This window comes from Lissotriton vulgaris, chromosome 3_1, assembly GCF_964263255.1.
Source record: "Lissotriton vulgaris chromosome 3_1, aLisVul1.2, whole genome shotgun sequence".
Classification (NCBI taxonomy): Eukaryota; Metazoa; Chordata; class Amphibia; order Caudata; family Salamandridae; genus Lissotriton; species Lissotriton vulgaris.
Genome location: NC_141689.1, coordinates 351,110,427 through 351,136,301, shown reverse-complemented (window position 1 = coordinate 351,136,301; position 25,875 = coordinate 351,110,427). Strand labels below are relative to the sequence as shown.

The 25,875-nt window shown below is 49.0% G+C and overlaps 1 protein-coding gene across 2 annotated transcripts in view; it reads left to right on the top strand.

Annotated features, from left to right (window-relative positions):
• RICTOR (RPTOR independent companion of MTOR complex 2) overlaps positions 1 to 25,875 on the top strand; it is a 1,569,237-nt gene that overhangs the window by 189,471 nt on the left and 1,353,891 nt on the right. For both annotated transcript variants that reach the window (XM_086960557.1, XM_086960556.1), the window contains exon 6: positions 10,738 to 10,801. In XM_086960557.1, the coding sequence (XP_086816683.1) occupies positions 10,738 to 10,801 (64 nt within the window). The remainder of the gene's footprint in view (positions 1 to 10,737; positions 10,802 to 25,875) is intronic.

Here is a 25,875-nt window from a genome sequence, read left to right as displayed (position 1 = left end):
AACATGTGCATGTACTTGTGTTCCATTTTAGTTAACATAATAGTGGTGGCCCTTCTCGTTTGCATTTATCCCAACCTTGCTAATTAGTTGTTAACGGCCAACTCCTTTGCATCACTCCCTTGCTTTCAATACCTGCCACTATATAGTTTTACCCCTTTCTGAGTAGCGCACAAATTGACATAAAGGAAAATTCTGTTAGAAACCTACAGTACAGAGTCGTGTGAACAGGAATTGGGGATCACTCTTTTACTTGAGGCTACATTGATCTGGACTGTTTATAGCATACCACTGAAACTAAATGTACAATCTAGTGTATGAATCTGTTGCATATAATTGATGGGGAAATACATCATCACATACAGTTTTCAAGTCGTACTCTTAGACAGAACACATTGTCCAATTATGGCATGGGTATAACTCATTTTGTTCCTTTTTCATTCAAATTGTAAATTCTTAAACATTGACAATTGAGGTCTGAAACTCAATTCAGCCTGTTAAATGTTTTCATTTGTGTGGTTTATGCATTTAAACCATGGGTATTTCTATGTGAGAATCTGTCATCTGTGCTAGTGGAGTTCCCTCCATTACATCTGGATTTGCTTGCCACTTTAATGATGAAAGTAAAATCAGGATCTCCCTGTGATCCCGCACCTCCGAGTCCCCTTATGGCTGTTAGCCATATCATCCTTCCTGTTATGTTGGAGGTACTTAACGCCTCTATTTATACCAATACGGTTCCACCAGCGTGGAAAGAGGCCAAAGTGAAGGCACTCGTGAAGAAACCCAACATGGACATAAATAATCTCAGTAATTATCGTCCCATTTCCTTGCTCCCCTGGATCAGCAAGATACTTGAGAACTATATCAACAGTCTTCTGATGAATTTTCTAGAAAATAACCAGCTGCTGGATCCATCACAAACGGGTTACCGCCCCAAACATGGGACGGAATCTGCGTTGTTGGCAGTGTTGGAGGAAACCAGAGGAATCTTAGACAGAGGAGGATCGGCGGCTGTCATCCTCCTCGATCTAAGCGCTGGTTTTCGACACCGTAAACCATGAAATCTTACTGCAGCGTCTCTATGATATTGGAATCCGGGGTGGAGCGTTGAAATGGATTGGGTCCTTCCTGAATGGCAGAACCTTTCAGGTTTTTGAGGGAAACACCATCTCCACCAGCAGACCTTTAGGCTGTGGAGTTCTGCACGGCTCCCCGCTCAGCCCAACGTTGTTTAACGTCTATATGAGGCCGCTGGCTGGGATCGTCTGTCCATATGGTATTAAGATCGTTACCTATCCGGGCGACACCCCGCTAGTGGTCTCTCTGACGCGGGCGAAGAGCTCTGCGGACTGGGTGGATCTTGCAGGCTGCTTGAGTGAAGTGAACAGCTGGATGACCCTGTCTTGTCTCAAACTGAATGGAGACAAGACTGAGGTCATGCTCCTGGGACACTCGGCTCCATCTACGGTGGATGCGATTTGGCCGGCCTGTCTAGGCTCCCCCTCAGTTCCCAAGAATGTCATTAAGAGCCTGGGCATCTGGCTGGATAGGTCCCTGACTTTGGACTATCAGGCCACTAAGTTATCGACTACCTGTTTTGGCCTTCTTAGAATGTTGAGGAGGATATTTCCCCTGCTACCATTCAAGGCCAAACAAATCGTCGTACAGGGACTGATCCATTCCAGGTTAGATTTTGGAAACACACTCTATCTTGGAGCCCCTGACTCCACATTGCAAAAATTGCAAGTTATTCAAAACTGTGCGGCTCGCACCCTATTGCAAATTCCCTGTAGGATTTCTGCGAGACCTGGATTGAAAACTCCGCACTGGCTCCCTGTTAGGGACAGGATCAGCTTTTAGTCCCTCTGCATAGCCCACCAGTCATTTTGGGAAACAGGTCCTGCAATCAATCTCCCTTTAATTACCTTTCTTCTCCCTAGTAGACAGCTACGTTCAGCCAATGCATTTCTTGCCACCGTGCCTAGGGTCAAACGGACCAGCGGGGGCCGTTCCTTCACTCTGAACGTAGCTAGGTTGTGGAACACTCTTCCACTTCACCTAAGATCTAATCCTGACCTAACCTCCTTCAGGAAACAATTGAAAACTTTTTTGTTCAATAAATAGGTCCCTTCTTTTATTTTCCCGTGCTGTCTGTCCATCTGTAGGAACCCCTCTTAGTTCAGCGCTTGGACGCCCCTGGGCAACTATTGGCGCTTTATAAAACCCATTTTCATTTCATTTCATTCATTTCATTTCATTTCATTCATTTCATTTCATTTCTCCTCTCATGTGAACAGTATTTGCATCAGTGAGCTTCAGAAAATATATTGAATGACCTCCATTGTTGACAATATCTTTTCTTTAATGTATAGTATCTTTCACTCCTTTACCAGATGTTAAATTAAGTACCCTCCTAACTTGTAACAACCACGTCAGTCTTCCCATTTACTTTGTCAGTCCTATCAATGTGTCTCTAGTTTTTCATCAGAAAGTAGACTTCTTAAGACATTGCTTCGAAAACGTTGGATCCTGATGGTTCACCTAGCTACAAATTATCACGTTTCGCTTCAAAACATACAGTTCCATACTGGGGGAAGGAAAGTGGCTCTTCAAGCACTATTTATGATTGAAGGAGCCTGGCAGCTTTCTTAGATGGAGCCCGAGTTCCCTGTAGTGCCCCAAATTGTAAACCTTCCCCATATACCCCATATACCACATGTATGAAGCCCTCCTTGGGATTACTCTAAAGGATACAACTTCTGGCCTAATACTATCTATGCAGACCTACCCAAATCTACATCTTCACTTCAGACTCCCAATTCTCAACACCTTTTGGTTGGGGGTTTAATTTCCAGCAACTTGCATTTTCCTTCACCTCTGCCCCAGCATTTCTATTATGATGTAACAATAGGCTTCTGCTCTAGCTGGCACTAGAACATTCTGCACAACAGAATATCTATGTACATATACTGTAGATACCAACAAACCGTAAACTCTGGTACATGTATTTGCAACCAGCAAATATAGCAAATGTTGCCATGAACCTTTCCCTGCCTTGAAGAAGCTAGAGATACTATGCAGTCTACTAGCATCTTTCCTGCTGAACATGTATTTCTATGCAATCACTTGGGCTATCATGGATTATACCCACTCATCCACCCTTGCAGTTGATTAGGAATATGTGTTAAAAAAAAGTAATTGTGAAGGGTTACAGGTGTATGTGCGTATTTAGGGTAATCCTCTGATGACCAAAAAGGGGGGGGGGGGAGGGGGAAGGGTTTTGAGAGTTGGTGAGGTCAGTGTTGATTGATGTTTTGTTGCAGATCGGTCCTGCGTTCCAAAAGGAAAATGAGGGAGAGTTCATTAGAAGTATTGTTTGGCAATTTCGGTTAGCTCTGAGGTTTGATGTGTAGATACAAAATAATGTTGGTAGAGCTGAGGATATGTTGTTGTGTATGTGTAGAATGTGACTATGAAAGGAGGTATGAGGTGGACATTTCGTTGTAGCAGGTTATGAGGTTGGCTGCATACAGCAGAGGCTTTGGGGGCCATAACACCGAAGAATGAGTGTATTAACTTGATGATAGGAGATGTGGTGGGACCTGAAAATTTAGTAGTTATTATTGCTTTACTGAAGGATTTTGAAGTTGCAAGGCCTGTCGTTCTAAAAAGTATAGTATTTTCTACCAAGAAATCTAAAGAAGCAATGTACACAACGTATTTTACTAATCGGAAAAGTATTTTCGACTTTGCGATTTGTAGGAAGGAGGGGTAGTGATATTCCTCCTCAATCGCTTTGGAATGTTTTAATGATTGGCTACTGCAATTACAGGCAGTCTATTGATCATATACCAAACTGTCAAAGTAGGCAATAGCTGTCAGTGACCGGCAGGTTCCACTTTGAGAATGGCAGTCATGGGCATTAAGGGGGAGAGTAGGTAGTTGGCCATTGAATGTTTCACCAGTATCCCCTCAAAGCATCCAATTTTATTTTCTGAATGCAGCATCTGTCCCTTTAACGGCCTAAGCCAATTGCAAATACAGGCATGAAGCTCAGCCTCGATCCCTTACAGACCTCTGTCTCTACGTTCACAGACACCCGTAATGAATGGGCATTTGCACGGCAGTGGATTTTTATATCTGTTGCAGTGCAAAATGAAGGATGGGTCACAAAGCAGTCGGTGTGCAAAAGCAATGATTGCTTTGCAACCTGACCTTTAGCACATTGGACCCCTAAAGAGTTTCTTTGGCAACGTTTTCTTTCCCTCCAGTTTCCCAAGTTCCTTTATATCCTGGACTTTTAAAGGGTTTAAAGGTTTGTGTAGTCCCTTACAGATTTATATTTGTTATGCAGCTATTTGTGCTGGTTTGTCTCCTTCTATGTAGGCCATCTTAATAGAAAGTCTCATTGTTTACTACCAGAAAACTAATAGACCAATGTCAGGTAGGACTATTGCCCCTTCTCAACGGAAAATGTAGCCACCGCTGTTCTGATGAGGAATATTCCAATACTTGATATTTGTAGGGCAGCTGCCTTAAGATTTGTTCATAATTTGAACTCACTTTTCTGCATAAGTGCTACATTTTTACTTAACGGTGGTGCAATTACTGTGCTATGTTTCTAGTCTCCATCTCAAGTAAGGGTTTTAGCTTGTTACTCACTTCGATTTTAAATACCGTAAAGAGTACTATGATGGAGAAGAAAAAGTTAGCTATCTGTAATCCTAGTTTTCTGTCCTGATTATTCTCTTTTATTTCATCAGAATTTCACCAACTCCCTGTTGACCTGGAAACTACTTGGAAGTTAGATTTCTCTGAATGCTTTCTGTTCTGACCCCAACCAACTAATGTTGGCATACACCTTCTGGAAAATGTCCATTTATTCTCTGTAATGACAGACTTATACGGACATTTTTTCCGTCATTGTTGTTAGTTAGATGCATTTTTATTCCGATTGTTTTGGCAATACTGGATGCATTAGAAAATGTTGACTGTTAATGGTTTTCTATCTTTAAACAATTTTCAAAATTGAAATTAGATATTCAAAATGTGTTGTTAAAGTTAAGTAACTTAGCTTCATCTTCCTCCAATTTCATACCATCTCTTCCCACCCACTGCCCTTAAACATATGGCTAACTTTAATCAGCCTCACTAGGAAATCCAATTGAGGAGTGCTTAAAGATTGATGTGTAGACATGCTAACAAATTTATTGTGTTTTTGCAGCACATTAAAGACACAAGCTATCCAGTCTGCTTTTTTACGCAACCAGCAGCTTCTTCTGATTTTGTATTTTTTGTTTTGTCCTTACTGATGATAGTGGTAATTTTTTAATGGCTTTACTTACCTTTAATAATAACGTGAATATTTGGTTTAGAACACCCTGATTTCTTATGTAATCATTCTTGTGGAGAAGTGTGGCTCAATGGTTAGAGCGGCAGACCCTGATGCAGAGGTCTAGCCCGGGACCAGGGTTCAAGTCCCCTCCTCGGCGGGTCTTGGGCTCAAAAATTCCACGGACCTGATAATTCTCTTCCAGGGGATCCTCATCAATAGTCATAAGCATTAGAATATTCCCGCCTACGTGCGGGACCCCGGAAACACTATATTATATGTGCCCCACATATAAATACACATATATATATAAACCATATATATATAAAAACAAGCAATAGCAGCCAAATCACATTAGAGCTGAAATATGCTGTGAAGAATTTCCACCATACATGGATAATAAGCATTAGAAACAGGAGAAAACAACACTAAGTTTGTTTAGGAATTGTTTTAATGCTCAGAAAGCAGTAGAAAATCACAGAACTCACTGGAAGCATAGGAAGCTCCCAGGCTGCATTGCAAACACACAGTCTAACCAGACTGAAAAGCTAACCTGTAGCTAAATAACAAAAAACTGACACTGTGCCTTTAAGGCACTCATGACCCCCTGAATCCCATCATGCCTCAGGAGTGGCAGTTAGGCAGTTGTTCTTTCCGGCTCCTTCAGTGAAGGACCGTGGTTTACACAGCTCCACTGATTTTTCTGATTTTCTACAGAAAAATTGCTTCTTTTTCAAGCTTTTTGCTCTTACTTCGACGTCTACCACCTAGTCAAGTAAGATACTGCCTTTTTTGAGCAGTTTTGGAGGGCATTTTACTTCGAAAATGCCATCTCTTTTTGACAAATGTCCCTCTTGCAACAGCAAGAAGGCCAAGACAGACAGCCACGAGGTCTGTATTGTTTGCCTGCCTGATGACCACGATCCTGAAACCTGTCCACATTGTGAGAACCTATCAGGCAGGACTCTCAAGGACAGGGAGAGAATTCGGATTTATGGCCTGGCCCACAGAGCTTCAAGAGGGAGATCTCCAGTGAAGAAGGGCTCCAAGAAGGCCCATTCGTCTTCAAAGAAGAAGTCTTCACGTCCTTCTACCTCAGCGTCGGGCTCGGCGCTGAGAACAGATCCACAGGAAGGATTTTCCTCTGGGAAGCTGCCGTCGACGGCGGGCTCGCCGTCGAGAGGGAGGCCAGGTACGTCATTGAAGGCGGCATCTTCGAAATAGCCTCCGCCGTCGTCAACCGGGCGGCGATCGGCGTCGAGGAAGGCTACTCCGCCACCAACCGGGCGACGGTCGGCGTCGAGATCCATTACCCCTCCGCCGTCGTCAACCAGGCGACGATCGGCGTCGAGGGACGTCACCTCGCCATCGTCAACCAGGCGACGATCGGCGTCGAGGAAGGTGACTCCTCCGCCGTCGACGGGTGCTCGTCGATCGGCGTCGAGGACGCGGTCCCCGTCGGTGCGGCAGCGGCCTTCGGCGTCGAGGGTGCCCAATACCCCTCCGCCGTCGTCGCACAAGCATCCGACGTCGAGGCATGGCTCTACGTCGGCGACTGACCATCGCCGTTCGGCGTCGAGGCAGAAAGCTCCGTCGACGACAGGCCATTCGGCTTCGAGAGAGAAGCCTCCGTCGGCGACAGGTCGACGACGTTCGGCGTCGAGGCTGAGGTCCCCGTCGACGACCAGACACCATCGCTCGTCGTCGAGGCAGAAGACTCCGTCGGCGGTTGCTCGTCGCCGCTCGACGTCGAGAGACTATGAACATTCGCAGGGCCATTCGGGGTCGAGGTTGTTTGATCCCCCGACCCCTCGGAAGCGGTCGGCTGCGAGAAGTGAGCGTTCGACGTCGAGGCGCTCGGACACGATCATGGTGACGGAATCTGCTTCTCACCATTCTTCTCATCGGTCCTCGGGCTCCTCTACTGCACATTCCAGATCTAGAAGCCCGGTGCACAGGACTCCTGAACGGCGGCCGGACCCTTCTGCGGGACACATCAGGCTGTCGCCAAGATGGTACCGGTCCCTGGACCATTGGAGATACGATGGGGCTACCAGGCGTATGCAGGAATATGCCAGCCCGCGCCACAGGTCAGCTCTCCAGGACCTGGTGGAGGAGATGGACAAACGTAGCCCTCCCAGGCGCTCAACACCTGTGGATCTGCCCGCCAGGGCGCCAAGGAGGTCCCGCTCGCCTACGAGGGAAGCCAGGCGGGACGGTCGGGGAAGATCTAGATCGCTTGCAAAAGACCCTAGACTGGACGGCCGGAAGGCCCCTGTCCCTCGGTCTCCGTCCAGATCGCCCAGGGCGTCCCGATCGCCTAGAAGAGACCGTCGTCCAAGGGATCGGGTCAGGTCGCGCTCTCCTAGACGGGAGGAGCGTCCCAGGAAGTCGAGGGAGCGGGGACGAAGTTCTCACCATCGGCATAGACGTACCCCGTCTACCTCTTCCACTTCATCTACCAGGTCGTCGAAGAGGGACTACTCTCCGACTTTAACAGACAGTCCAACGTCCAGGTCCTCCCCGGTGGATGATATTGGCACTTACCTGGACGTTCTGCAGAGAGGTGCGCTTAAACTAAACATTGAAATGTCTGTTCCTCAAGTCACGACGACAGTCATTTTCGAAACATTACACAAAAAGGCCATCTCCAGACCTCTACTGCCGCTGGTCCCAGGGATTTTGGATCCGGTCAAAGACGTTTTCCTGACCCCGGCTTCAATCAGAGCAGTGCCAGCACGCATCACGAAGAAGTACAAACCTGCGGCTTCCGACCCGGTGTTTGTGAGGTCTGACCCTCCGGCGGACTCGGTCATCGTGGCTGCGGCAAGGAAGACACATGCGGTTGCTGGTTCGTCTTCAGTCCCGCCAGATAGGGACAGCAAGACCCAAGACTCCTGGGGTAGGAAGGTCTGCAACTCTGCTGCTTCCACTCTTAAAGTCTCCAGCGCAGCCGCGCTCCTGGGTCGGTATGACAGGGCCTTATGGGACTCGATGGAGAGATTCAAAGCGAAGCTGCCGAAAGAGGATCAGCAGGACTTTGATGAAACTGTTACGGAGGGGTGTCTGGTGGCTAACCAGATGATCAGCACGGCCGCGGATGGGGCGGTGCTGTCGGCTCATTCATATGCCCATGGAGTTTGTGCCAGAAGGTCGGCCTGGTTGCGCCTTACGGGGCTGAAGCCGGATGCCCAGCATCGGATTCTGAATCTCCCTTTTTCGGGTTCTGCCCTCTTCGGGGAACACGCAGACGAGGAAATGACCCGAATGAAGACTGAGCTGGACACGTTGAAGGCGGTGGGCTTGGAGAAGAAGGAGTTCAAGCGCCGCTTCAAGTCCAACAGGGGGAGAGGGGCCCAGCAGAGGGTTCAAACTCCTCAGTGGTCGCAGAACAAAGCTCAGGGAAAACCCCAGTTTCACGGTAAACCCAGCAGGGGCAGAGGAGGCCGCCAGCAGTCCTCCAACGCCCCGAGAGGGGGTAAGGCCTGAACAGTGGCTTCCTCTGACACCGTTGCCCACTCCGGTGGGAGGAAGTGCATCTCAACACCTGGAGGAGTGGGTCAGCATCACAAGAGATCAGTGGGTGCTGAATATACTGCGAAATGGTTACAGGATACGTTTCCGTGCTCTTCCAAAGAGCATTCCTCCGAGGAGCTCTTGTCCTCACCAACTGAGCTTGCTCCGTCGAGAGGTGACGATCCTACTGCAAAAAAGAGCGATAGAAGAAGTTCCTCGCGCTCTAAAAGGCAAAGGAGTTTACTCCAGATATTTCCTTGTCCCCAAAAAAGATCAGGAGGACAAATTCAGACCCATACTCGACCTACGACTCCTAAACAAGGTCATCGTCAAGGAAAAGTTCCGCATGTTGGCGCTTCACCAAATATGTCCTCATCTACAAGCCGGAGATTGGATGTGTTCGGTGGATCTTCAAGATGCGTACTTTCACATCCCAATTGCGCAGCAACATCGAAAGTACCTGAGGTTTGTCGTGGGGCACAAACACTACCAGTACAAGGTGTTACCCTTCGGTCTCAAGTCCGCACCACGAGTCTTCACCAAATGCATGGCGGTGGTGGCGGCTTTTCTTCACAAGAAGGGTCTCTTCGTTTACCCATATCTGGACGACTGGCTCCTGAAGGGTCCATCTCCGGGACGGGTAACACAAGATCTGCATCTGTGCCTGCAACAGCTTCACAGACTCGGCCTCCATGTGAACCTGGAGAAGTCAGTCCTGCTGCCTACGCAATCCATCCACTACCTCGGCTCCGTTCTGGACACAAGCGTGGGAAGAGCGTTTCCTTCGGAGGAGAGACTTTCTTCCATGAACCTGAAGTGCGGGATTCTACTGGAGCCTCGTCCTCCAACAGCACGACAGGTGGCGTCTCTGCTGGGTTCCATGGCGTCCTGCATTTTTCTCATCCCACACGCCAGGCTGAGAATGCGTCCTCTGCAACAGGCCCTGGAGGATCAGTGGGACCAGGCCACAGGTCGTTGGGAGGACCGTATCATCTCTCAAAAGAGTCCGTCAGATGGTGGACTCGGAGACACAATGTGATGGTGGGAGTGCCGTTTCATCAACCCATCCCATCCCTGTCTATCGTGACAGATGCCTCCCTGCACGGCTGGGGAGCACACATGGGCCCGCTTCAGATTCAGGGCCGGTGGTCTGCGCAGGAGCAGACATACCACATCAACATGCTGGAACTCAGAGCGGTGTTCCTGGCTCTCAAAGCTTTCCTGCCAGCGATCACATCCAACTCAGTCCTAGTTCAGACAGACAATACGACAACCATGTTCTATCTGAACAAGCAAGGAGGCACAAAATCTCGCCCACTATCTCGAGAGGCTCAAACTATATGGCATTGGCTCCTCGCTCGAGGTCTCACAGTGGTGGCGGTGCATCTTCCGGGCGAGTTGAACGTCAAGGCGGACGCACTCAGCAGGCACTTCGAAGATCAGCCAGACTGGGTGCTAAACGAAGAGGTCGTGGAAGAACTTTTTCTTTGCTGGGGGCGTCCGTCCATAGACTTGTTCGCAGACGACGAAAACACCAAGTGCCACGCCTTCGCGTCCAGGTTGGCCTCCACCTTGGGGGTGCCCAGGAGTGGACGCCTCACAGGGAAAGCCAGGATGTGTTCCACAGCGGTATTCGTACAAGCGCCTTGAGACCCTTGCGGGTGAGTACTGCGCTATACAAGTATCAATTTACATTTTTTTTTTGTTCCTTTTCAAACATCCCAGATTATTATTTTTTACTTCTGTCTTGAAAACTTGCACGTGTGAAATGTTTTGTAGTGACAAATGTTTTATGTTTTCTGATGGGCATGAGCTATTACCGTGACCAACACTCGCAATGGATTTTATGAATACTTATTTGTATGACCATATGTTATTTTTCTGTTTAGATGCATTGACATACAACAGAGTAATGAAGTGGAAAGGACGCAAGCACTTCGCCTTGTCAGAAAGGTAACCATCAATTTCAAATGAGCTTTATTCGACAACACATGTCATAAAAGCATTGTTACAAAAGATAAAAATATATTTATAGGCATACAAACAGTGTTTAAGCTATATAAAAACATTTAAAAACATGTGCAAACACTCATAGAAAAAGATTAATTCATCATAATTACATTAGGAGGCCAAGTTCTTGAAGTAATAGGACAGCAGCAGTGGAAGTTATAGACTGATAATACGCACGTTATAAAGATTTTAAATGACCATAGCTCAGAAGTAAAGAGCCAGCATCACATCCATCAGACAACCATAGTTGCAAGTTCATCAGTTCACAACAGTGTATGTGACCTAATGGTCCACATCCAGCTCAAAAACTTGGCTACTGGTATGGCATAACGGGGCGATGAATCAGTACGCAGTAGTCTCACTGGTGCCCTAATTCCTACAGGTTTGAGTGAGCCAAGCTTTATGGGGGCCAACATGGGCAGGGCAAACAAACATTATATGTGAGTGCCTGTTTTCTTGATCCATGCAACTGGGACTTTTACTATCACCTGATACAGGCCACTTACCAGTGAATGACTTAAATGGCAAGGAGCCCGCTCTAGATTGAAAATACAGTTTGCAATCAAAGGGTTTAGATTTTATGTCCCAGTAGTGCTCCATGCTGGGCCAGGGTTTGAATGTTAAGAAGTCCCCTGTCAGCATTGTACTATCGCTTTTCCTGATTGTATTTTGAAACACCATATCCCAGTATCTTTCCTTTATCATATCTTTTGATGGAAACTGGGAACTTGATGGATTTTCCCACAGATTTGCAAACCCATGCTGAACAGGGAGTCTCTGACATCACGTAACCAGCTGATTTTGTGAAAATGGTTTGCCATTATATCCCTGAAACCATCTGCATAGATTGCCAATTCTGGTGTGCACCATATTCTGGGCCAACACAAAATGAGGCGTAACTTAGCTAGATCTATCAATGCTTTCTTGCCTGAGACGTTCAGCAACTGTAGCACCGGGGTGCTACATGGTAGGCTTGTGATCATTTGGAGAAACCTATTCTCTGCGATGGTTAACTGGGTAAGGTTCTCAAAAGCCCCAAAGTTCTGCCCATATAGAATCGAAATCACTACTTTTGTGTTGTATATCTGTAATACGGGATTGACTGGCTTAGTCAAGGAGGTTTTTAACTCCTTCTGTAGAGCACCAACTAGTTGGCAATGTTTCAATGTCATAGTGTCAATGTGATGACTCTATCTCGGATCTTTCCGCAGGTTACTACCAGGTAAATAAATGCATCTACCTGGTCTAGTGGCAGCCCTGCCAAGAGTATACCACCCCTAAATTTTTGGTGCTGTTTGAACGTTATAAACTTGGTCTTTGCTACATTCATTATCAAACCCCATTGGGAGCAAAAGTCTTCAAAGAGTAGTAACACACTCTGTAAACTACTTGGGTTTTTTGAGATGATGAGCGTGTCGTCGGCAAACATTAGGATGGGAATTTTATTGCCTGCTAAGACCGGTGCATTAGTGGGGATGGTAGTTAAAAGCTTGGCTATTCCATTAATTAAAAGAGAAAATAGTGTGGGCACCATTACACAACCTTGGTGCATTCCCTTCTATATGGGAAAAGCCCCAACGTATTTGTGGAAAGTTATCCTAATGGAGGCGGGCGATAAGGGAGAGCAGCTCCGTGGGCATCCCCAGCGCCTGTAACACCACCCAAAGTTTGCTACGAGAGACCAGGTTAAAGGCTGACTTGAGGTCTACAATGGTAGCATACATGCTGCCCTTACCTAAGACCACAGTCCGCCAATGTAATAAAATAAATCGAAAGACCTCATCTATAGTGCTGATATGTTCCTGGAAGCCCGCCTGTTCTGAGTAAGAATGTCGTTATCGTCTATCCACTCTTCGACCTTAGCCAAGACAAGGCAAGCAACCACCTTTTGTATAGAGTCAATTAGGCCTGTAATTTCCTGGCAGAGACTTGTCATATTTTTTTGTACACCGCGATGATCTGATTGGGAGTGGGCAAGCTTGGGTCAGGGCTAGATCGGTCATGAGGTCTTTAATGGCGTTGACATGAGGATCCTTAAGGTCGTTCCAGTGCAGGTTGAAGTCACTGAGGAAGATGTCTTTGGTGTTGGGGGAGTTCTAAGCCGTGATAATTTCCATGAGGTAGTCAGTGAACTAATCGTTATTGCCCTGGGGAGTGGTAAAAAGTGTGCAGGTTGCATAGGTGTGTTGTGTTACTGCAGACTGAGAGGGCTAGATATTCGCAGGTATCAGTGGCATCCGTTAGAAGCTCTTTGACAAGGAGGTTAGAGCGATAGATGCAGGCGATTCTGCCACCTTTTTTGTTAAGTGGTCTGTCTACTCTGGCAATGCTAAAAGGCAATGCTAAAATTGAGGGGTACTAAGAGGTCGGGGCACGGGGATAATGCATCATTAAGCCATGATTCAGTTAGGATGGCTAGGTCAGTGTTATTGTTCAGAATGAGAGCAGCGACATCGGCGGCATGCTTTACTGCAGAGCGGCAGTTGATTAAGAGACCCGTCAGACCAGGTAGGGAGGTGGTAGCGGGAGTTGGGGCAGACAGAGGTACGGGTGCAAGATTGCTTCTGACCGCCCTTCTATTACAGAGGGGGGGCCAATCTGTGTGGGTCGATAGTGACCGTGCAGATGGGGTGTGCGACACTCGCGTCTGGCGGACAGGGAGAAGATAGGGGCTGCATTGAGGTCCTTGAGCATATTCTGGAGTTCCATTTAAGTGAGGTCTAGGGAATTGGTCTTGACGTTGCAAAAGTTGTAGGAGCGGGCGAGGTCAAGGATTTCCTCATCAGATAGACAGCAAGTGTTCTTGTGAGTGCGAAAATGCCTTAAGGATGTCGGTAGCGGGCGTTTTTTGAAGCTCTGGGATGGAAGGGGGAGACAGCTGAGGCATGAGGTTTGCGAAGGAGAGTTCGGCGAGGTGGAGGAGGTTTGCTAGGTCGATGATGGAGGAGTGGACGCTCTGAATTATTTTGGAGGCTCTGGAGTGCAGAGAGTGGATTATGTGGAGGGGGTTAGAGGGTTAGGGTGGATTGTTCTAGGAGTCATGGTGGATTGGGTGGTAGGGTGGATTGTGCTAAGAGTCATGGAAGGGGTGGTTTGAGTATTAGCGTGGCTGGCTTGACCTACTGCAGAGGAAGTCACTAAGGAGGGGGGGTAGGAGGACAAGGGTGGACTGTGTTAGGAGTCATAGAAGGGGTGATGTTGTTGATGTTGAAAATATTTGTAGAGCGCTCTGTGACCAAGCGGTTTCCTGGCGCTGGGGGGTTTATAGTGTCAGATGGATGAAGCAGCTCGGGAATTACAGGTTTGTATAGGCTTGGGTGTACAGATGGGTTTTGAGCGCCTTACGGAAATGCAGGTAGGCAGTGATGGATCTGATGGTAAGTGGAAGACTGTTCCAGAAAGTGGGGGCAAGAATGGAAAATCTAGTGCCACCGGTTGAGGATTTGCGGAAGCGGGGGACACTGAGGAGAGCCTGACTGGAGGAGCGAAGATTGCGACAAGGGTGATAGTGGGTAATCATGGAATTAATGAAAACCGAAGCAGTGCGGGCCCAGGCCATGAAAACTAGGCATCCCATCTTGAGGATTTGCGGAAGCGGGGGACACTGAGGAGAGCCTGACTGGAGGAGCGAAGATTGCGACAAGGGTGATAGTGGGTAATCATGGAATTAATGAAAACCGAAGCAGTGCGGGCCCAGGCCATGAAAACTAGGCATCCCATCTTGAAGAGAGTTCTCTGCAGGATGGGAAGCCAGTGAAGGGATTAAGGAGGGGGGGTGGTGTGGTAGGACCTAGGAAGCCGATGGATAAGGCGGGCGGCCTGGTTCTGGATGGTCTGAAGGCGCCGGAGCTCATAGGCAGGACTGCCCACGTACAGGCAGTTCCCGTAGTCCAACCGTGAGAGAATCATGTCCAAAACAATTATCTTAAGGGCATCGGTGGAAAAGAAACGGGAAATTTTGAGGATTATCCTAGAGGAAACAGAATGATACAACAGAGCTAACCTGAGGACGCATGGAGAGGTCCTGACTGATTTTGATGCCCAAGGTTCTGACTGTCACCGAAGGAACCGGGGGGGGGGGCGAAGATGGAAGGCCAAAAGGCAGGAGTCCAAGGGCTGGTAGCACCCCCAGTCAGGACCAACTCCGTTTTGTCTGGGTTAAGCTTGAGGTGGTTTTGGTTCATCCAATCAGAAGTAAAAATAAGTACGGATTGAAATTTAAGAAGAGAATCTGGGGCAGGTGAAAGATCAAAAACAAGCTGAAGGTGGTATGCGTAGTTATACACAGAGACCTCCATGTTGAGCAAGGAAATGATGAGGGGATAAATATAAAGATTGAAAAGAAGAGGGGAGAGGGAGGACCCTTGGGAGACCCCACAGGGCACGGACCAGGGGGGGGGCAGAAAAACCGGAGAGACGGACGGCCTGCGACCTGCCCTGGAGGAATGAGGAGAGCCAAGAGAGGCGGTGCCCTGGATGCCCGCTGCCCTGACACGGTCGAGGAGGATGGAATGGGCGACCGTGTCAAAGGCAGCGGACAAATCGAGGAGCACCAAGGCCTGGGGAGAGTTGGAATCCGCCTTGCTCTTCAGCTCATCAAGAACAGAAATGACCACCGATTCAGTCGAGTGGACCGGGCGAAAGCCAGCTTGATGGGAGGCTAAAAGATGATTTTCCTCTATATAGGTCGACAGGCATGAAGTGATATGACTCTCCAGGATCTTACTAAGGTAGGGTAGGAGGGAGATGGGTCTGAAATTAACAGGAAGGGTGGGGTCGGAACCTGGTTTTTTTTTAAATGGGCATGACTGCAGCTGATTTAAACAAAGATGGAACTGTACCTTGGGAAATAGATGCATGAAGGAGAGATGGGGGGGGGGGTCAGGGCAGCCAGCGAACAGCTCCCTTAATATACGAGACGGACCACAGTCCGCAGGGGAGCCTGATTTGACCTTCCCGAGCAGAACGAGGAAGGATTCCTTCGAGATGAGAGGAAAATGGTCAAGGGAGGAAAGCAAAGGGGGAAGGGAAGCAACGGGAAGGAGGGAAGATGGAGGGGGTATGTTCCGCTTGATATTAACAATCATCTCAAGGAAGAAGTCGTTCAGGGAGAGACAAAGAGATTGGGAGGGGACAGGATTGGGATTAACTCTACGGTAGGGAGTGCTCAAGGGGTAGTTTCCAATAAAATAAGACACAAAATGTAATTTTTACAATTTAAAAAGGTTTTGTTTTTAAAAATACAGCTGTTCCCGGCTCACGCCTCAGGAACCATACAAACAATCTATCAGTGGCTTGAGTGTTAGCAGGGCTGTCTTGACCTGTCACAGCAAAAGTCGCTGAGGACGTGGTGGTCTTAGAGTCTGAATGGGGAGCATGGGGGGAGGGGACCGAGGGTCCAGGGTTTATTTCGTTCGGGGGGGGGGGGTTGTAGGAAGACAGATGGGGTTGAGGTGTGCTGTGAAGGAAACAGTGGATTCCGAGGGAGGAGCATGGAGGGGGGGAAATCACGGGTCTCTGGTCCATGGCGATAGGGAGGTTGATAGGAGTAGTGAGGGGATTAGTGTGTTCTATATTGGGCAGGGGGGACGGGTTACCGTCAGGCCGGATATTGGTCGGCGTCCCAGTGTCATGCACATGGTTTCGGAGAGTGGTATAAAGATCTGAAAATTTGTCGAGGTTTTTTGTTGAGGCTTGGATCAGTACAATGCTGCTTTTGTAGAGGGAGATGGTGAGGTCAGCTCGTAGGATTGCTGAGGGCCCAATTGAGAGCTTAGTGCCGTAGAGAATGTTGCTGGAAAAGCGTACATTAAGGAATAGAGAAAAGGTATTGCGCCAGGCGGGGATTCTTCTGGAGTAGAAAACGAGGTCATTGATGATGGTGCCCATGTCCGCACAGAAACGTAGGTCGGAGATCAGTGCCTCTGGATGGTTTTTCAGGGTGAGTTGTTTCAAGGCTTTTGTGGCAGTTTTTGAGAGATTTGGGGGTAGACCAGGGTGTAAGCGTTTGTCCCAGAGGCAGTCAGACCCGGGCCCATCATGTTGGCTTGGGATGGGCACACTCGTAAGAAGCCGGATCAGTGAGCAATAGTTTTTATGGCCATAGTCGTTAGGATAGTGGTGCTTGAAGGGGATAACAGATTGTCATGGTTGATGGTTGTGGGTTAATAAAGACATTCAGTGGCACTTCAAGATGGCCGCCCCAGATTGTAAGAATGGGTAGTCCTCTTTCTGTTTCCGTTCACTAGGGTTGTGCAGTCCTCTTTCTGTTGCTACAGACTGGGTTTATACAGTCCTCTTTCTGTTACAGCTGATTGAGGACAAGCCTGGTTGGGGTCCAGTTAAGGGACCTTGTTTGTTTGAAGAAGCAGTCATCTTTCTGTGGTCGCTGTCCAAGGGCTGCCATTTTGATGTTTGATGTTTGATTGTTTCAACCGGAAACTCTGATCAGCAAAGAACTTCACTTTCTAGCCTCGCGGCCATTTTGATGTTTGAGGTTTGGTGGTTTAAGCAAGAACCCGAATCAGAACGAAATACACTTTCCAGCCTCGCAGCCACTCAGCCACTCAGCCACAGAGCTGCACGAGGCAAATAAATTGATCAGCAACTGTACGATGACAAAAAGTCTGCAACATGTACCCAGACGACTGCGGTAGCTGCACAATGTAGAGTGGCAGCACAAGCGAATGAGCATTGATGGGTGCTCGAGTGGCGCAAGTCAGCCGTTTAACTTCTCCTTTCATGCCTCGCAGCCAACGATCTGCACGCAGCGTGATCATTGCGGTGAGCAGCTGGGGGTCGGACAATCAGTTCCCCTGTACCAAAGCAGAAGCTGTGCAGTTGGTGGCTGCAGCAGGGGGGAGGTCCGTGTAGAGGGAGGTGAGCACCCGGACATCGGCAGCGGTGCCCCAAGAGCGGGCGGAGAACAGGAGTCGGGAAAAGGTCCGGAGCAATGAAGTGGAAGGCAGGAAGCCCGCGCGTGTAGGGATGCTGGGAGAAGGCCTAGGAGAGGTGCAGGTCGGGCTGGTAGTTGGACCTCTGGTCGGCGCAATCACAGTCACTGCTGGCTTGCAAAATGCCCCAGGCACATTTCAGAGGCTGATGAATAAAGTCCTAACCGGTCTGGAAGCCTATTGTGCAGCATATCTAGATGATATAGCTGTATTTAGCTCCAACTGGGAGGGTCACCTGCTCCACCTCAGAAACGTACTTGATGCCATGCTGAAAGCAGGCCTCACTATCAAGGCCAGTGCCAGATAGGGCAGAGCAAGGTTTTCTACGTGGGCCACCTTGTAAGTGGAGGTCAAGTTCTACTCTTGGAGAGTAAAATTCAGACCATCATGGGCTGGGTTGCTCCCACTACCCCGACTCAGAGCTTTCTTGGCCCTGGCTGGGTACACGTGTTAAGGGTTATGAATCAATAGTGACACCCCTTAATGATCTTGCCTTCAAAAGAATGGCTAAGAAAGTTCAGTGGACAGTTAGCTGTCAGAAAGCATTTGATGACCTGAAGCAAGCCATGTGCTCTGTCCCAATTTTGCAATGTCCTGACTACTACAAACCATTCATTGTCTAGACAGATACTTCTGAAATAGGGATAGGTGTAGTATTGTCACAACGTATTGCAGAGGGCCAGGATCAACCAGTAGCTGTTATCAGCTGAAGGTTGACCCCCAGGGGGAAGTGTTGGTCCACTATTGAGAGGGCGGCCTTTGCTGAGGTCCGGTTCCTGAAGAAGTTGAGACCATACCTGTTTGGCACTCCATTGTTCTGATGCACCGTAAGCCCCTGTTATGGCTTAAACAGATGAAGGGTGAAAACCCCAAACTTTTGAGGTGTCGGATGGACTGTTCAGTGGAATATAGACCTGTGAGTAACCATGCCTATGTAGATGGACTTTCCAGATATTTCCACTTAGAAAATGAAGACTCCATTGGGCAAGGTTAGGCTCATATCCTTACATTGGAGGGGGGGGGGGGGAGTATTATGTAGGAAGGTAAGATCTTTCTTTTATGGCTAACCCTACTTTTTCCCTGCTGTCAGTATGTTTGAATGAATTTAGCAGGGATCCTGATAATCGGGACCCTAGCCACAATTGGCTACTGATGTACCCTTATAAGTCCCTAGTATATGGGTCTGAGGTACCGAGCACATACGTACACTGGGGGTCTCCCATGGGCTGCAGAATGTATTGTGCCACCCATGGGCGTCCACTTAAATTCTGACTACAGGCCTGCCATTGCAGGCTGTGTTAGATGGTGCTTGCACTTCTAACAACAAATATACGTTTTCTTTTATCTAAGGTCACTGCACTTAAAACCAATGTACGTCCTGAGGGCAGGGTGCTTGGTTAGAAGTGTGAGTTTGCTCCTGCATGAGCAGGACACCCCTATAAACCCCGGAGTCAATTCTCCAGGCCTTGCAAGTTTGGTCAGCCATTTTAAGACATATAGTAGACATCCGTCATTAAGAGATGTGAAGTAGTGTGGCTCACTGGTTAGAGGCAGCAGACCCGAGAGCAGAGGACGGCCCGGGACCAGGGTTCGATTCCCGGCGCGGCAGGTTTCTGGACCATGGTCAGCGGACTCGATAATTCTCTTGCCTCGGTGCCCACTCTGATCAGCGATCACACTCGGCAACTCTGGGCATTAGCTTGCCTCATCTTCACTAACGGCCCCACCAGACCGCCGGGGATGCCTGGTCTCACCCTGGAGATACCCATTAAGGGACCATCTCTCAGGGAAGCCAGGAAGGGTTTCGCAGCGGTCGAAGCGCCTTGGGACCCTACGGGTAAGTAGTGCGCTATATAAATGCCAATACATTTACATTTACAGATGTCTATACAATGGCTGTGCTGAACCTCGTTATGTTTGGTATCAAACATGTTGGAATCATAACTCCTCACCGATTCTGGTGTTGGAGGTATGACCTCAAGTACTGTGGGCCTCCTTAGAAGGGCTGGGGTGGAGGCACTTTCCAGCTTCACCAGACTGCATTGAAGGGCCGATTTGGTACCCTCCTTGTATACACCTGTTTGAGCCAGTTCAGAAACCATTGATTCCCGCTCTGGTGTGAAACTGGGCAAAGACAGGGGAGTATCCTCCCATCTGGCCAGCCCCTTGTCTGGGAGTGGTCCTGAGTCGTTTCAACACTTTCCTTGGATATTTAAGGGCTCCCCCTTGGGTGGGTTCTTGGATTCGTCATGAAACAAGACTTATCTCTGAAACCAAGACAAACTTCGACCGTCTGGACACTTGGACTTCACCAGACTTCTGGAACTGCTATGGTTGGCTAACCTGCTTGCTCGAGGCCTGCTCTGAATCTCCTGTATGTGGTGAGTCACTTGTACCTTGTTGGACCCAATGATTACATCTTTCCACTCCAGTTGCGGCTGCCAAGGCAATTTGGGGCTCGCGACGGACACTGACCACCTCGACACCGAAATCTAACGTTGGACAGCATGTGTTTCTCCTGGTCTTCCACAGCATCTCCGGGTCCCCACAGCTGCAGTGTCATAAGTCCTTGTGAACTCTTCTGAACTTCCCAAAAAGGTGGGCATTTTGCTTCCATGCCTCCTGGTCATTTCCGAGTGGCATAGACTCTGTCCCCTCTGCTTGCAGGTTCTCCTATTCAAGATCCACCCTTAGATTTCACCGGACATCTTCACAGATTTCTCCAGAGACCTTCTTCCTGAGTCACCCATCGTCTTCTATGATTGGTTCCAATGTCACTTCACCCCTATGCACCCGGCTTCTCTGGTGTAGGTAACCTGGTTCCTAGGGCATCCAAGGATGGGGTGGCTCTCCAACCTTCCGTACTCCGAAGAGTTTCTTTAGGGTCTTGTAGAATGGGTCCTTTTTCTCATAAAACTGCAACCGCAACTTCTCCATTGACTTCATTGAACACACAGCTGTTTCCACTCTGCACACAGCCTCCTTTGGGGTTCCCGGGTACTTATCTTATGTGGTTCCTGGTTCACCAAGCTTTTCTAAGTCCTTTGGGCCAAGTCCCGTTCTCCTTTGCAGTTCGAATTCCACTTATTTAGTATATGATTTGGTCTCCCCTTGGAAACCTGTGTATATTTCTGCTATCTACCTGATTTCTCTTACATTTCCCATATGTATTATTGCTATCTCCATGTTGGATATATACCAAGTGGTAGTGGTTGTTTTGTGTTAGTAAATATCCTTGTTTTTCATAAACACTGTATTCTTTCTCATCTAATCTACACTATTGATTAAATGTATTAAAGCAAGCTGCTTTACACTCCTTCGAGATAAGGCTGAAGATTACTCTTGACAGCAACCCCTGTGACAGCTTTAAGGTTATCCAAGACCATTAAAATTACCAAAAGTGTTTTCTGGATTAGTGCAAGGTGTATACCTCCTTTAAATGTACACCATATACTGAGCCAGCCTCCTGCTTGGCCTTACACTCTGTAGATCTTAAAAGGGTTCAGAAGTTTTACCTTGACAGACCTAAACAGATAAGACAGTCTGATTTTTTTTTTTGTTTAAATCTTTTTATTGAGTTTCAAAGAGCAAACATAGGACAAGAGGACATTACAATAATCCGGGAGGGGGCCCATTTTCAGATGTCCACCCCTCCCTCACCCCGGGGGGCAAATCTCACTGTTGCTTAATAGAATGTGTTCTTGATTGCGAGTGAGGGCCCCGTCTAGATGTGCAATGTCCCGAAACAATCCCAGCAACAACTAACCTTCCCCGTTCCCTCCACCCTCCTCCCCTTTCCCTCCCGCGTCTCCCCTCCCCGGTGTGGTAAGAGAGCTTCCGCTAGGCATTGTAAGGCGTGTAGAAGGTATGAGGTTCAGGCTGGGGTCCTTGCGTCCTTCCTAAAGTCATCTGGCAATCGGAGCACCCTGAGGTATTTCGGGCACGTGATTTCAGCAAATTCTTCTGATAGAAGAGAGACCAGGAGCTGCCATGTATCTAGGAATGTGTCTTGTGTTTGAGTGAGGGAGGCTTGTATCTTCTCCATGCCCATGATGTACCAGAGTCTATGGAGCCACCCTGTGTGAGTGGGTTTCCTCTGAGTGCCCCATAATGACAGGATATGTTGAGTGGCGGCCCCCATAGCTAGCCCCATTTGTCTCCCCCTTGAGCGATTTGAGAAGAAATGTAATGGCATTGGGGAGACCAAGAAGCGTGTACGCCGGGAAACGGGGGATCTCTGTTTCAAAGTGTTTATCGATGTCATTTAACACCCTTTCCCAGTATTCCCGCACCTCTGTACATTCCCATAGTATATGAGTAAGTGTCCCTGTGTGTCCATATCCCCTCCCAACATGTCGGGTCCCTGCGTGGATTGCTCTGATGTAATTGTGACAGTGTAAGGTGCCAGTAGTATGCTATTTTCACCGCTGATTCCTTGCTGGCTACATTCCGGGCCGTATGGTGAGCCCTAAAGTATATGTCTTGCCATTTTTTGTCCGTGAAGGAGCGGTCCAGTTCTCGTTCCCATCGGTTCTGACCCGCTGACCGCGCAGCAGGAGGGGGTGGGCTGAGCATCTTATAGATGTGTCTGTGATGCCTGTTTATTTGTCGTTTTCGTATGTAGCCACTTTTCATAGGTTGTAAGGTGTCTGCTGACGTGTGGCAACATTTCTCTCGCCATAAGCCAATGTCTAATCTGAAAATATTGATAGCGACGAATCCGTGGGAGCGTATAATAATCTTGTAGGGTGTGCATTTGCAGGAAGCCCTCGGGGTCAAAGAGGTCGCCGGCCGCCTTGCATTCCGACTCCCTCAATTGCGGAAACGACCCGGGGATCATTCCTGGTGGAAAGGCCGGGTTTTCAAACAGAGGTGTCATCGGGGATGGAAAGGTGGTAAGGCCACTCGGGACCGCCACCATGTCCCACACCTGCATCACTGTCATCGTGATGGGCGATTTTTTAAGGTACGGTGGCCTGTCTGTGCTTTTCAGGAATGGGACCTTCCACAATGACATTTGGCCCATAGCTCGGTCTTGAAATAACCATCTTTTTTCCGATTCGGGTCTGCTCCATTCCAATAGGTATCGGAGCTGTGTCGCTTGGAAATAGTGGAGTAGATCGGGGACCCCCAGGCCGCCTTCCGACATAGCCCGCGTGTTCAGGTCTCTATGCAGTCGCGGGCGTTTGCCGGCCCAAACAAATTGTCTTATGCTATCTTGCAATTTTTTTAGCACGCCCAGTGGGGGAGTCACTGGAATGGTCTGGAACAGATATAAGATTTTCGGTAAGAGAGTCATTTTAACTGCTGCTACCCACCCCAACCAAGAGAGCTGTTGCCGGCGCCATCTTGCCAGGTCGCCTTGTAGGTCAGCAAGTAGAGTCGTGTAGTTTTGCTCGACTGTCTGGGTCGTGCTTGGTGTCAGGGAGATGCCTAGGTAGGGCAGCGACATCTGTGACAGAAGACCTCCGTACCGTCGCTGGGTTTATGTATTCGCGCGTGTATTTCGCCCCAGGGGCAGGATCAGTGACTTCTCAATGTTCATTTTGAACCCCGATATTTTCCCGAAGTCTTCCAGCTCTGTGAGGAAGGCCGGCACCGGTGTCGAGGGGTCCTCCAGGGCAGCAAGGACGTCTTCTGCGTAGAGACTTATGGTCTGCGGTTCTCCGCCAAACCGAACCCCCACAATGGCCTGATTGTCTCGAACCGTTGCGTTAGCGGTTCGATGTGTAGTGCAAATAGGAGGGGCGAGAGTGGACACCCCTGCCTGGTACCCCTCTGAATATCTAGTGGTTTTGAACGGACCCCATTGACACTTATCGTGGCTTGTGGGGTTGCGTAGCAACTAGCGACCCACGTGCGGAACCGGTCGCCCATCCCGAACCGTGCCAGGACTTCGTCGAGATATCCCCAATCGACCCTGTCGAACGTCTTTTCGGCTTCCACCGACAGGAGGACTGCATCAGAGTCGTTGAAGTGAGCTTTGTCAATGATGTGGAGCAGGCGCTTGGTGTTGTCCGCGCACTGCCTGTTCGGGATGAATCCTGCTTGGTCCAGTTAAATGATGCCCGGCAAACATGGGCCCAGACGCGCTGCTAGCACACCGGTGAATAGCTTCAGATCAAGGTTGAGTAGCGAGATGGGTCTGTACGCCTTGCATTGAGACGGGTCCTTGCCTGGCTTGGGGAGGACCACGATGTCAGCCTCCAGCATGTCCTGGGGGATGGAGCCCCTGCACTGGAAGGAGTTAAATAGCCTGGTCAGTATTGGTGCTAGCAAGGGGCAGAAAGGGCCAGGGCCCGGGCTTTTAGTGGTTTAAGGCGCGCGATCGTGGAGATGACCTCTTCCAGCCTGATGGGCGCGTCGATAGAATCCCTAGTGGCTTCGTCAAGAGGCGTGACTGCCGTCTCGTTGAGATATGATTCCGCCGTCATTCGTCCAGTAGGCGTCTCCGCCGCGTATAAAGAGGCGTAGAACACTCGGAAGGCCTCTGCGATCTGGTCATCCTCTTAAATGATATGCCCCTCTCGAGTCTGGATGGAGGAGATTTTTGCACGTAGGGTTTTAGCTTTGAGGCTGCTCGCCAGCAAGCGCCCCATTTTGTCGCCGCCTACATAATAAGTGTGGCGCAGTCGCTAGGCTGCATATTCCGCCCTGTCTAAGTCTAAACTTGTTGGGCCCTGATTGCTTTTAGTTGGCGCCATACCCGGGGAGCCCCAGTTAGACTGTGAGCCCGTTCTAATTCAAGTGCTTGGCTGGACAGGGACTGCCGCTTGTCTCTCCTATCTTTGGCTTCTGCAGCGGCTACAGCGAGTAACTCCCCCCTCACTACCGCCTTAAGCGCTCCCCACACCGCGGTCAGGGCGACCTCTGGGGTATCGTTCACCTGTAGATCTTCAGTAATGCGGTCATGGAGTTGTTGTTTTACTCCCTTACGTTGGAGGATAGCTTCATTGAGGCGCCATCTACCTTTCCGTTGCGCGACCCTAGGAACCCGGAGGTGTGTCATGAGTGCCTCGTGATCCGATAGTGCTGCCGGAATACCTCTACGTCCGTTACCAGGGGGGCTGTGTCAGTATTGCCAGAAAAGTGGTCAATTCGGGCGGAAGTGTGGTGCACGTGGGAGTAAAAGGTGTAGGCCGGTGTAGTGGGGTGGTGTTTACTCCATAGGTCTATGAATCCCATGTCTGACAGCCATTGGCTCCCCTCAACTGAGATTGCCCCCGCGAACCCAAGGCGATGGCCTGACCTGTCCACATTGGGGTCCATCATTAGATTCGCGTCCCCTCCCACCAGTACAGATTTCGTGTAGGGTTTTAGCGCGTCTGCCAAGGCCCCTTTGAGAAATGGTTCTTGTTTAGAATTTGGAGCGTAAAGTGAGCCCACGACCATTGCCATCCCGCCAATCTGAATATTGTAAGCCAAGAATCTCCCTTTAATTTCAGCCACTTTATCCCCAACTTTCCCTTTGAAATGGCGTGCCGCCAGCAGGGCCACGCCTGCCTTTTTCTCTAGTGTTGAGGAATAGTATTGGAACGGGAAGGCCTTAGAGCGCATCCTGTGCCAGTCTTTGGATAGCAAATGAGTTTCTTGGAGTAGGCACACTTCTGCACCAGAGTGTTCTAAATATGATAGGACAGCCCTGCGCTTGACGGGGTTGTTAAGCCCCTTTACATTCAGGGTAAGGACCTTCAGTGTGGAGTCTGCCATACTTGGGACATGGAGGGAATGCTTTGTGCGTTGGCCTCTCAGACTTGTGAACCCAGCTTCAAGTGAACCACACCGGGAGGGTCCCTGAGTCTTTGTGACCAACCCCCTCTGAGCATCTTCCCCCATCCCCCACTCCCGTCCCCCCCGCAAATCCAACCATCCCAACTCGCTCCCCTCCAACCCTCCTCCCAATTCGCATTCGCAAAACCCCCAACTTCCTCACCCACCCCACCCAATTCCCCCAAACTCTCCCATGTAACTTTTCCTATAGTCTCGGGCCTATCGGGACGTAGTCCAGGCCCGTAGTGTATCAAAGTAGATGAGGACATGGTGGCGGCCGATCCGACGGCCCCC